The sequence below is a fragment of the Acanthopagrus latus genome, chromosome 10 (genome assembly GCF_904848185.1).
Source record: "Acanthopagrus latus isolate v.2019 chromosome 10, fAcaLat1.1, whole genome shotgun sequence".
NCBI classification, from domain to species: Eukaryota; Metazoa; Chordata; class Actinopteri; order Spariformes; family Sparidae; genus Acanthopagrus; species Acanthopagrus latus.
Genome location: NC_051048.1, coordinates 19,439,796 through 19,450,488, shown reverse-complemented (window position 1 = coordinate 19,450,488; position 10,693 = coordinate 19,439,796). Strand labels below are relative to the sequence as shown.

The 10,693-nt window shown below is 43.4% G+C and overlaps 1 protein-coding gene across 12 annotated transcripts in view; it reads right to left on the bottom strand.

Annotated features, from left to right (window-relative positions):
• Positions 1-704: 704 nt before the first annotated feature.
• LOC119027375 (multiple PDZ domain protein) overlaps positions 705-10,693 on the bottom strand; it is a 47,005-nt gene continuing 37,016 nt past the window's right edge. For 11 of the 12 annotated variants that reach the window (XM_037112522.1, XM_037112524.1, XM_037112520.1 and 8 more), the window contains 15 exons: positions 10,441-10,509; positions 9,716-9,811; positions 9,559-9,633; positions 9,205-9,400; positions 8,955-9,100; positions 8,265-8,348; positions 7,059-7,252; positions 5,117-5,264; positions 4,939-5,025; positions 4,753-4,846; positions 4,248-4,411; positions 3,471-3,575; positions 3,114-3,211; positions 2,521-2,644; positions 705-2,418 (listed from right to left, as the gene is read on the bottom strand). In XM_037112522.1, coding sequence (XP_036968417.1) covers positions 2,272-2,418; positions 2,521-2,644; positions 3,114-3,211; positions 3,471-3,575; positions 4,248-4,411; positions 4,753-4,846; positions 4,939-5,025; positions 5,117-5,264; positions 7,059-7,252; positions 8,265-8,348; positions 8,955-9,100; positions 9,205-9,400; positions 9,559-9,633; positions 9,716-9,811; positions 10,441-10,509 — 1,827 coding nt within the window. In that variant the 3' untranslated portion in view covers positions 705-2,271. The remainder of the gene's footprint in view (positions 2,419-2,520; positions 2,645-3,113; positions 3,212-3,470; positions 3,576-4,247; positions 4,412-4,752; positions 4,847-4,938; positions 5,026-5,116; positions 5,265-7,058; positions 7,253-8,264; positions 8,349-8,954; positions 9,101-9,204; positions 9,401-9,558; positions 9,634-9,715; positions 9,812-10,440; positions 10,510-10,693) is intronic. The other variant, XM_037112527.1, reaches the window with a different exon arrangement.

The following is a 10,693-nucleotide window of genomic DNA, read 5'->3' as shown; positions in this document are numbered from 1 at the left end:
GACTTCAAAAGGTCTAGCGTGACTCATGTGATTAATTGGGAGCCCCAATGTTTGCTGTAAACCAACTTAAGACATGGACTTCATGCGCGGGACTCCACACAAACCATGTGACAGCCTGTGAAGCAGCTGCGCCTGTCAGTGAGCAGACAGATGGGATGCCGTATTTTAATGGAGAGCTCTGCCTCTCTCAATCCAGGCTTTATTAAGTCTCGAGTGACAACAGGGAGTCTGTTGAAGAAAGAGCACACGCTGCTGTTCCACATCGACAAATTATCCTTTCTCTATAAATCTTTGTTCATGTACATTTCATTTCAACTTGTTGTGGCCTCTGATTTAGATCCGCTCGCCTTCCATTTAAATGTGACCTCCGGCAACAGTAAATTGCTTTTATCTCCCAGATAGAAAACGTATTTGGGTGATGTACGGCAGATGTGATGTATACTGTACAATAAACCCAGCGCTCAGTAAGGAGCAGTTAGATTGACTAACAGCTGGTGCATTTGGAGAGCTGCCCTGCTTTCCTTTCAGAACGTTATATTTCTATATTTATTTTATAGTCGCTCTGCTGAGGTTCAACAAGAAGTTTTTTTCCTCGGTGGATTTAATTATGTGCTCATATTTGTGTCAATTACTGGAAGAGGATGGTGAAATAAGAATGCTGTCTAGTTTAGGAACGCAATTAAGCGCAAGAGAATGAACGTTTATTGAATCCAAAGGTCACTTTTATTTAATTCAGTGTGAATAAATTCAATACTGTCACTTTGACAGTACTAGAGTGACATACTTAAGGTGATAAGACAGAGAACAGACAACTTCTTCTGAAGCTAGACCAAACAACACACAGCTAATGACTTTGGAAACTACACATTACTGTTGATGCCTTCATTCTGGGTAAATAATGAGGTCAGATTGAGCTCAGGTCCATTATGTAATCACCTGACAGGTTTAACTACTCATCCGAATAGGAGGTGATTTACTTTGCTGTGCACTTTCATCAAGTGAACATAAACTTAATACTTTAAAAAATCAAAATACTGTGACATAATACCTTATACATCTGTGGGCTTTAGCAGCACAATTATTTCAGTGAGTAAGACACACACACACACACACACACACACACGGTAAAACGCACACACACGCACAGACACACCTTGTTTTCATCAGTTTTGGGGACACTACAAAGACTTCCATTCATTTCCTGGAGCCAAACCCTAACCACTTCTATCCAAAACACTTCACCCTAAAAATTCATGATATACGTTATGGGGTCCAGCATTTTTGGTTCCCATAAATCTTTCAGTTTCACACACAAACACACACACATACACACTTCCTCATCTAGTCGAGTGTGAACTCACCACACTTCTTCGATTAAGGACCAAGACATCAAGGATTTCACATCTTTCCCTCCAGGGAAGTGTTCACACACTGTATTTACAATATCAGACTTCTAGCCTTTAGCACATAAAAAATGCTCTCTTGGCCAATTTTACTACAACAACAGTGACTTCATGATAAAAGTTGACTAACACCAGTTACAGCAGCATCAGCCTCTCCGGAAAATCAGTATGGTGATTTGCCAACAGCAGTGCAATGAAACAGACACAATAATGCTATTATCAGCTAATATGGCCATTTGCTAAACCCTGCTAATCTGCTAATTGCCTCAAGGGCATTTTCATGCCATATCATGCTCTGAATTTACAGGGAGGTCACCCCTGTAAGACCCCAGACAGTAAAAAACCTTGGAAAATAGGCCTCTGTTCTGTAGAAATACTCTGTTGTAAAATACTAAGAAATAATGATCTGAAAATCAATTTCAATACAGGAAACGCATGTGTGAATACTTCATACCATAGCAATGGAATGTACTTGAGTTGAGCTATGGTTTTCTAATACGTATTTACAACCTCTTTGAGATTCTCATAGCATAAACTAGTTAAAACTGAAAATTGTGAATTCATATATCTTCTTGACATACTTATTTCCAGTTTACTGTTTCAGTGAGAAAGGTTCCTCTCGGAAGTCGGTTTTATCACAGTGTTCAAAGCTACAGTGAGCATTAAGTTTCTTCATGATTATCAGTGTACGGTTGTTCATGCTTCAGTGTGCACAGTTTTCTAGTTGTGAAATATTGCTGGTCACACCTGCGAGGTGTGCTGCTCCTTCAAAAGTTTCAGTCTGTGTAGATGTGGATAACTTCAGGTGCAACAAAGCAGGAAAAGCAGTGGAGATAGTGTGTGTTTGTGGGTGTTTGCATATGTGTGTCTATGACAGCACAGTGAGTGTGACAGTTCCTTTGGTTCTCTTCAGGATGCCAACAGCTTCTTCGTGTGTGACGCCTTCCAAAGTCTGCCCGTTGACGGCCATGATCTGGTCTCCTCTCTTCAGACGGCCATCCTCTGCTGCTGCCCCCTAAGCACACACACACACACACACACATGCAAGGAAGGGCTTCATAAAACACAATTTGGTTAACTGTGTAAATATAAAATGCAGCAATCTGTTCTTCTTTACCTTTCCAAAAACTGTTTTGACATAGATAGGCAGGTCTCCATGTGGGCTGCCGTAACCTCCGACTATACTGAAACCCAGTCCGTCTGGTCCTCTTCCAAGAGTGATAGTCTTATACTGAGGAGGGCTGGTGGAACAAAGAGACAGTTAGGGAATTTTCTTATCAGAGCACTATTCATCAATCAAGATTGTTTTGGAGATATAACCCACAGAGATGTCTGCCTGTCTGCCTTCAAAAGTCATGGCATGGTTTCTTGTTCCAAGTGGTTTCATGTAGGAACTGTTTCTTTCTACCAACCTACACTGAATCATAATGCAGAAGGAAGCATGCGTCTACTCATGGACGAGCACTACAAGCCGACTGGCTCCAGTATACTGCAGAGCAGACAGATGTCTCTACGGCTTATATCTGCCAAATACATAAACTCACAGCAAAACAAACAAAATTGAAGAAGGAAGGAAAAATGTGTATTCTGACTGATGGAAACTGTCTGTTTTACACTTTCACTGATTGAATGAACTGTGCTTGTAGGTTAAATAAGTCTGGAATGAGACTAGATTACAGTGCTAAGACAGCAGAATCAATAAGTTTGTACCCGATGTCATCCTGGAAGATGCAGCTGGGCGTGAGACCTCCAGCTGCCTGCTGCTCCTGAGAGGGACCCGTCACTGTGGCGTCACCGCCCGCAACCACCTACAGGTGCACGGCAACACTTTTATGGTATGCAACACTTGCAAGATAAAGACTGATAACATGGTGGTAGTGGTGTATGTTACTTCTAAGTCTGCCGCTGGCAGCCTTTGACTGTTCTTTTCAGGTAAAACCTTGTACACAGATAAAGTAAAGAATGGAGTACATGTTCCACTGCAGATTATCTAACTGTGTCTCTGGGTTTATCTAATTATAATACAAAGGGTGAGAGAACAAGTGCGTGTTTGTGTGTCTTTTCAACCTGCAGCTGTATTGAGCCCGTGGCGTTCTTCAGCAGGTTGACAGCCTGTGAGTGGCTCATTCCTTCAGCGGAGGTTCCACAGATACTGACAATGCGGTCTCCAATCTGGAAAAGTGAGAGTTCAGTAAATTCAGTAAAGATGCATGAAGAAAAAAAAAACTATTTCAGCAGTGACAGTTGGGGGAAAAACAGATGCAGATGTCTTCTTCAGTGTGCAGAGGTGTGAGAGTGATTTCTATCATTTCAGCGTTCCTTCACACAGCCTGGAGGAACTCTGCAAGCTAACAGGATATGAGACACTGGCTCATCCTATCAGAAAATGTAATTCCAAGCACCATACAAAAGTAAAACCATGCTCGTGTTCGGCTGAGTAATTTCATTAAGCAGCGTTCTCATCTTTCATTCTGGCTGAAAAGATAAAGCAGCGTGAATATACTATTCAAGACTCCCACCCTATTCATTTCAATGAGACCTTCTGTAGGCTTAATGATCTGAATACGGGAGTGGGAGATTTATTATCCCATCTTAGCAATGGCTATTGTCCTCCTCCAGTCTGCATCACACAGAGCTGCAATTGTTGTTTTACTGCGGAGGTCACTGCTACAGGCTGTAGGCTCTTGACCTTTTGGAGGACTTGAGATTCACAATGTGAGTCCAGTGAGTGGGAATGACATCACTGTGAAGAATAAGTGAGATTCATATAATTCCCACAAAAGAATTGCGGCTATGCAAATCTTTTTGCATTGACGTTACTGAGAGGGAGCGTCAGTCTCATACCTTGAGCTTCTGGGTCTGAGCAGCCACACCAACGGGATTCATCATGGCGATAAAGATGGGTATGTCACCCAGAGGACTCCCGACGCCACCTGCTATACTGATACCCAGAGACTCATTGGGACCTTTAGTGAATTCAACTGTTCTGGTGTCCTGTTTCTCTGGAGCTGTAAGGAAGCAAACATGCAAAATGTCAGGATATCTGCCGAGGCCTTGAGAACAAAGTGAAACAACAATAAATATAATTTTCGATGACTTGAATACTTTTACTGCCATTTAGAACATGGGGTAGTGGTGCACCTATGGTAGAAACTTTAAAACTGATCTGGAAAAAAAACATATCTGTCATAACTTTTACAAATTAAGAAAAATAATCCTGCCAAAACTTAAAACTTTTGCTTGCCTCTCTGGTCTTCTGTAGATGCCGTCCCAAAAATGCTTCTTGTTTTTCCTACAGCTGTCTAACTCGTATGCGTCATGAATTTATATCAGCTGTGAGGCTACTTACAATCTGGTCTCCTGCTTTGTTTCTCAGGGTCATCAGGGAGGTTTCCAGACTCTGAGCACTGCGAGGCCACCTTGGAGCTGCCTGTTTCCTCCATCTGAAACAAAGACACTCAGTGTTTGTTTTCCTTGCTTTCAAGGACTAGATGATGGCGATTTCTATTCAACATTCATAATCCCAGTTAATCACCTGACTACTTTGAGACAGCCTCCTTTCGGAGTGGAAGGGACCCGCCTTGAACCTCCCTACTTCCATTTTTATAGGCCCCACACAGCACTGCAACACAGGGAACATTATCTTTAATGTGGTCATCCAACAAAGTTTAGAGCCGACTTGTCATTCACTTCCTCTTGAGGGCCAGACGAACCTTGAGTAGTGCTGCCGTGGCCTCCTGAGTGGCTGACCTGACATCCTCACCGTTGACTGACAGGATCTGGTCGCCCTGCATCAGTTGACCGTCAGTGTCCACCAAACCTCCCTTCACAATGTCGGATACAAACACTCCTGTGTCATTCCTTTGGAAAAACAAAGAAGTGACAGTGAGGGAACATCTTTTACTGTATCCGTGTTCATGTTGGTAAGAGTCACACAGTATTTTTCTCCAGCAGTTGACCTTAATTGTATCATACTGCTGATGGCTGTTGTTGAGCATGTAATTGATGGTTTACTATTGATCCAGCAATTTCACATTTTTCCAGTGGACCTCTGCACAAATGTGGCTTACGCTCCTTTGGGAAGTGGCAGACAAACAGCTGGTAGGATGGAATATTTAATAGCAAAGAGTGTGTTTACCCCCCAACTGTGACCTCAATAGATGTGTTTTCCATCTTGAATCCTGCTTCTGCTCACTTGTGAAGGTTTTGCTGCCAAACACAAAAAGCTATAAAAGAAAATATTATAGTTTTGCTCTTTTTCATTTGAAAACAAGTTTTCGGGTATTCATTCTAACACAGAAGGGTGTTTTGGGGTTTGTTTGCTTGAATGACAGGTGTTTAAACCTGCCACGGTCAGCTTTGGTAGGTTTGGTATGTAAAATATCCTTTCATAAACCAGTCACAGGAAAATACAGTACGTCCTTGTTCGTCCACAGTCAGAGGTCATTATTATCAATGGATCTTGTTCCTCTGAAGGCTGAAGACATCTTGGAAATTAAGTTAACTGCAGAGAAGATGATGATGAATACCCGGCCCGTGTCCTTTTTCCAAAAGCACATCTCTGCTGCGGATTTTGCATATCTGAAGTGCCAATCTCCACGTGGATAAAACTAACACAAGCACAAGCTGTGAAGCTCGGCAACTCGATCCCGCTCAATCCCCAGTGCCAGAGACACTTGGCTGTCACAGCTCCTCACCACTAACTGCTAGCTTGCACTTTCCGTTTTAGCCGAGGGTTTTAGGTTGTCTCTCTCTTGCTGTCTTTTCCATCCGATTGAGCATTTTAGTTGTTTTTTCCACTTGTGTAGAAAAACCACTGAGGCAAAGATTTACAGCTACATTAAAAGTTGATCTGATGGCTGCCATCTAAACCATCAACCCATGACCTTAAAATTGAGCCATTTACCCGGCAGCTGTTATATACACACACATAATCTGCAGTGCATATTTAAGTATGGTCTGTGTAAGCCATTCCTGAGGATGATCCCAGAGGTGAGATCAATCACCACCCTCCACGCACACATGACAGCAACAGACTGTCGGCGTGTGGACCAGCAGGCCTTTTTCCCACATGTGCCTGAAGCCATAAATGCTACTGTGAGAATAGAAGCCTGTGTTGAGTTTGTGTGCGAGACGGTCTACAGTCTGCCAGCTCACATCCGAGTAAATCTTCCTCGACGGCTCTCATGGGAACAAAAGTTGCAACACTCGTTGATACACCTGAGACGCGATCACCGCTAGTGCTACTGACAATGATCTGATGGCTAAACCCGGGGACATGAACACTTACTGAACCATAAAATGAGATTTAAAAACCCTCTTTTAGTCCTGATAAGTTTCACATATTTGTGACCATGAGGAGTGTTTAGTTCTAACAAATTTTTTTATCTTGTTTAAGGGATGTATAATATATCTCTACTTCTCTACACACTACAATCTATCTAAAATTACAGGTATTTTAATAACGATTACCTCTGGTCCCGTGATCTGCATTAAAAAAAGAGAATTCACACAGTTACCTTTGTAATGTTGCTGTTCATGATGAGTTGCTCTTTCTAATGATAACTCTTTTGGTTACCTCAAAAACACACTGTGAAGCTAGCTGTAGAGCTCTGAAAATGCAACTGGAGCACTAATAAGAAATCTCTCTCTCACCTCCTCCCTACGATGCTCAGGCCCAGGCCCTGGCCCGGCTTCTTATGGAGCTCTATGGTGAACGAGTCCCACAAGTCCTCCTCCTTGTACTGGGCCTCGTCCCTGTAGACCACCAGCCGGACTCTCTGCGGGGTTTGCCGCAGCACATTGATGGCTTCATCGTGGCTGGCTTCACGCAGATCGATTCCATTTACCTGCGATGATAGAAAGAGGGAAGGTTGGGTTGTCTGCTGCAGGAACGAGGCTAGTCCTATCGCAGCAACATATTAACATCTTTAAGAAAGAAGAAAACAGCCAATTTAACACAAATATCTTAAAATTCGTAACTATTGTTCAATTTATTTACAAAAATGTGCTGAACTTCTTAAATCTAAAGATATTTGTCAGAGGTTCATTTCAAACACAAAAAAATGAAGCCAGAGAAGCAGAGGGCTAACAGGCTAAATAAACTAAATTAAATTAAATAATAAATAGTATCAAATAACCTATGAGGTCACATTACCTCTCCAGAAACCCAAACTGCTGAGATATCTGAACACTGGCTCGTAATTTTGAAAATCACAGGGTGGTTTCACAACACGAGTTCTCACCGAAGGGAAGCAGCCTTCCCTCAAAAAAGTCTGTGAGAAGCTCGAGTGGTCAGTTAAAGGACTGACGTCCAGCTCTGCCACATTAAAGAGGGGGAAATACCCCATTAGCTTCCTCCATGGACGTGCACAGCATTTTTCCCAGCTGACAGCATGGTTGCGGACTGGGAACCGGCTCTTTTCACTTCTCCTCTCTGACCCTGTTTTCTAAACACAGCAGCTTGGCCCAGGGACAGAAAGGAATAGTAGAGGGCAATTAAGTCATAACGGGTGTGTGTATGTGTATGTGTGTGTGTGTGCGTGCATGCATGCATGTGTGCCTTTCAATTCAGGTCTACTGATTGAGCTAGCATAACTAAACTCCTGAGCTCCACCCCTGCCTCTCCCTCTGTGACAACACACGAGGTCGAACAGAGGGCAAATCCAAGTTGAGCTGAGATACTTCACCTCGTCTCTCCACATAATACAGCCATGGATTCCTGCTTGTGCTTGTTTTAGTGTTTGAGATTTTATATATAGAGGAATTTATCACACACATTGTAGTCAAACTATAGAGACTGTAGCTTTCATGTTACAAGCCGGCCTCTTTTTATCCAGTGCTCATTATAGCGCGCCGCACCTCTAAGATTTGGTCTCCTGCCCAAAGCCTGCCATCCTTGGAGGCTGCCCCTTCCTCGTAGACTTCATGGATAATGATGGCGCCCTGGAGAAAAAGCAGTAAAGAAAGAAAATAAGCAGAGAAGAGGAGGAGAAGGTGAACGTGAAGAGGTAAAAAAAAGAATGGTTTCCAAAACGATGTGGTTGTGAGTGTGACAGTGTGTGTGAGCACTTCTGACTTCAAGTGTGTTTTCTCTGCGCTCCAGTGTGAGTGTCATTTGGGGTTCAGAGGTTACATTCCAGGGCTGGATATTGTCTGCTGCGGCCGAGGCCAGACAAAGAGCTGCCCCACCTCCCCCCACCTCACCCGCCTCCCCCAAGCCTGACTGAGCAGACAAAATAGATGGGGCTGAGGAGGAGGAGGAGGAGGAGGAAGGCTGTGACAACATCATTTCCTACATTCCTGAGCCGCCACGGCTATTTCAAACCTGAGTAATACCACCACCAAAGATTCTAAGTGGGTGGCATCATGGCTTTTCACTAAAAAGTACAAAAACTAAACTTTTTCAAGGTACCACAATTTCAATACAAAACATTGTAGATTGTAAAAAAAAACTGCAAAAACTGTAAAATTCCTTGGACATACTCAACACAGTTTGCTAATGAGGCTTTATCAGTTTAGAGAGACAGAGTCATGTGTTTGGTTTCCTACCAACAGGGTGTCACAGCCTCCCACGATGCTAAGGCCCAGGCCTGTGCGGCCCTTCGAGATGTCGATGGTGGTCTCACAGCCGGGGATGATGGGACAGGTCGTCGGGTCGCAGGCCAGAGTGGAAGGAGTGGACGAGCGACTCGGACCTCAAATAGAGGAAGCAAGAGAAGTGAAGTAATGAGGGGGGTTATTATTGATCCTGATGAATAAGAAGTCAAAGTATCGATCCTATGATTGTAAGCAGCCTCACTTGTGCCGGCCTCCACCTCTGGTTGACTCAAAGTAGTCGTGGTGGCACTCGGCACGCTGGGCAGACTCGTGAGGACGTCATCAGGGCAGCCAACATCGTGGCAGGTTGGCTGGGGAGAGGAGAAGGAGGAGGGGGTCTCATTTGTAGAGAAGGTTAGCTTCACTGGGCCTTTGGCTTTTCTCAGGAGAGAATTCACCTAAAACAGAGTACAATTACTAATCAGACTCTTGGTTTACATCCTGAAGGCTCTTTTCCAAACAGTCTGATTGTTGAAACTTTATTGCAGGAGACAAATCCTTGTTTTCAGAGGAAATACAATATGATGACTGCACTTTATTTCCACTGGCAGTTTACCTTTTCAGAGGTGTAGCCAAGAACTGATTCGCCATTCACAGCTAGGAGTCTGTCCCCTGGTTTCATGCAGCCCTCCTGCATGGAGCACATCATGATTTTAATTAGACATCAGCTTCATAATAAAAAGGAAGCATTTGCTGCAGTATGCATTACATACTTTGCCTGTATGCCCTTTCACTTCAGAGATACTTTGAATCTCAACTCCGCTCTCAGTGTTGCCTTCCTCAAAGGTGATGCCAAGACCGCCGTCCTCCTATTGGACAACATTGACAACATTAGTGAAGTAGTTTACAGCATGTAGTGAGTCCCAACTGAGGCTCTCATCCAGGTGATACAGATTTTCCAGCAATGTTGTGTTTCCTGTCTCTTCCTTGTCTCACTGTTATTTTCTATATTAAAATTATCATTCACTGTTTTCCAAAGGGTCAGAATCAAAAGACTTGGGTGAAAATATGTACTCAACAAAAAACACGTTCTAGAATCTGCTGCTGAGTCCTTCAAATGTGACTTTTGACAAGTAAAAGAAAGAAATATCTGCATGACTAAAGAAGTAAGAGAGAACTCGGTTCCTCTTTTGATTATGTGGGTGAACTGAGCCTTTACATCCCTTTGGAACTGCTCTTCTTCCGTTCACTTGTTGTATTCACACTTTTATCTGACAACGCTCTGTCTCTTTTCTCTCCTCTGGCAGCTTGTCAGACTTGACTGCTCCTGTGTGCTCTGCCTCTCCCTCTCTGTCATACCTCATTGAGTTTTTTTGTGAACACCTCCCTCATTACTGCACGGTTTCCAACTTTCCTTCTATTATTGTCTTCATTTTGGTGTTTCAAAAGGATTATTATGTGTGTGAGATGTGTATTTGGGGGGTCCAGTGCGGCTCACCTTCAGGTTTATGATGTGATGCACGTGTTTTGAAGCATCAGCGTCGCCGTTAGCAGCCGTTGTTTCGGGCTGGGAGGAAAAAGTTGATGCAGTATGAAGTAAATAGCTGAAACTTGTGTGCTGGTGGGAGTACAGTGTTGAGTGTTTGTGGTTTTTGGTTGTCTTGGGAGTTACTCAGAGGCATGGGAGGTTGGGATCTCCAGGACCACACAAAGAGAGTTTTAGGAGGCAAACATCCATGAAAACAACTCAG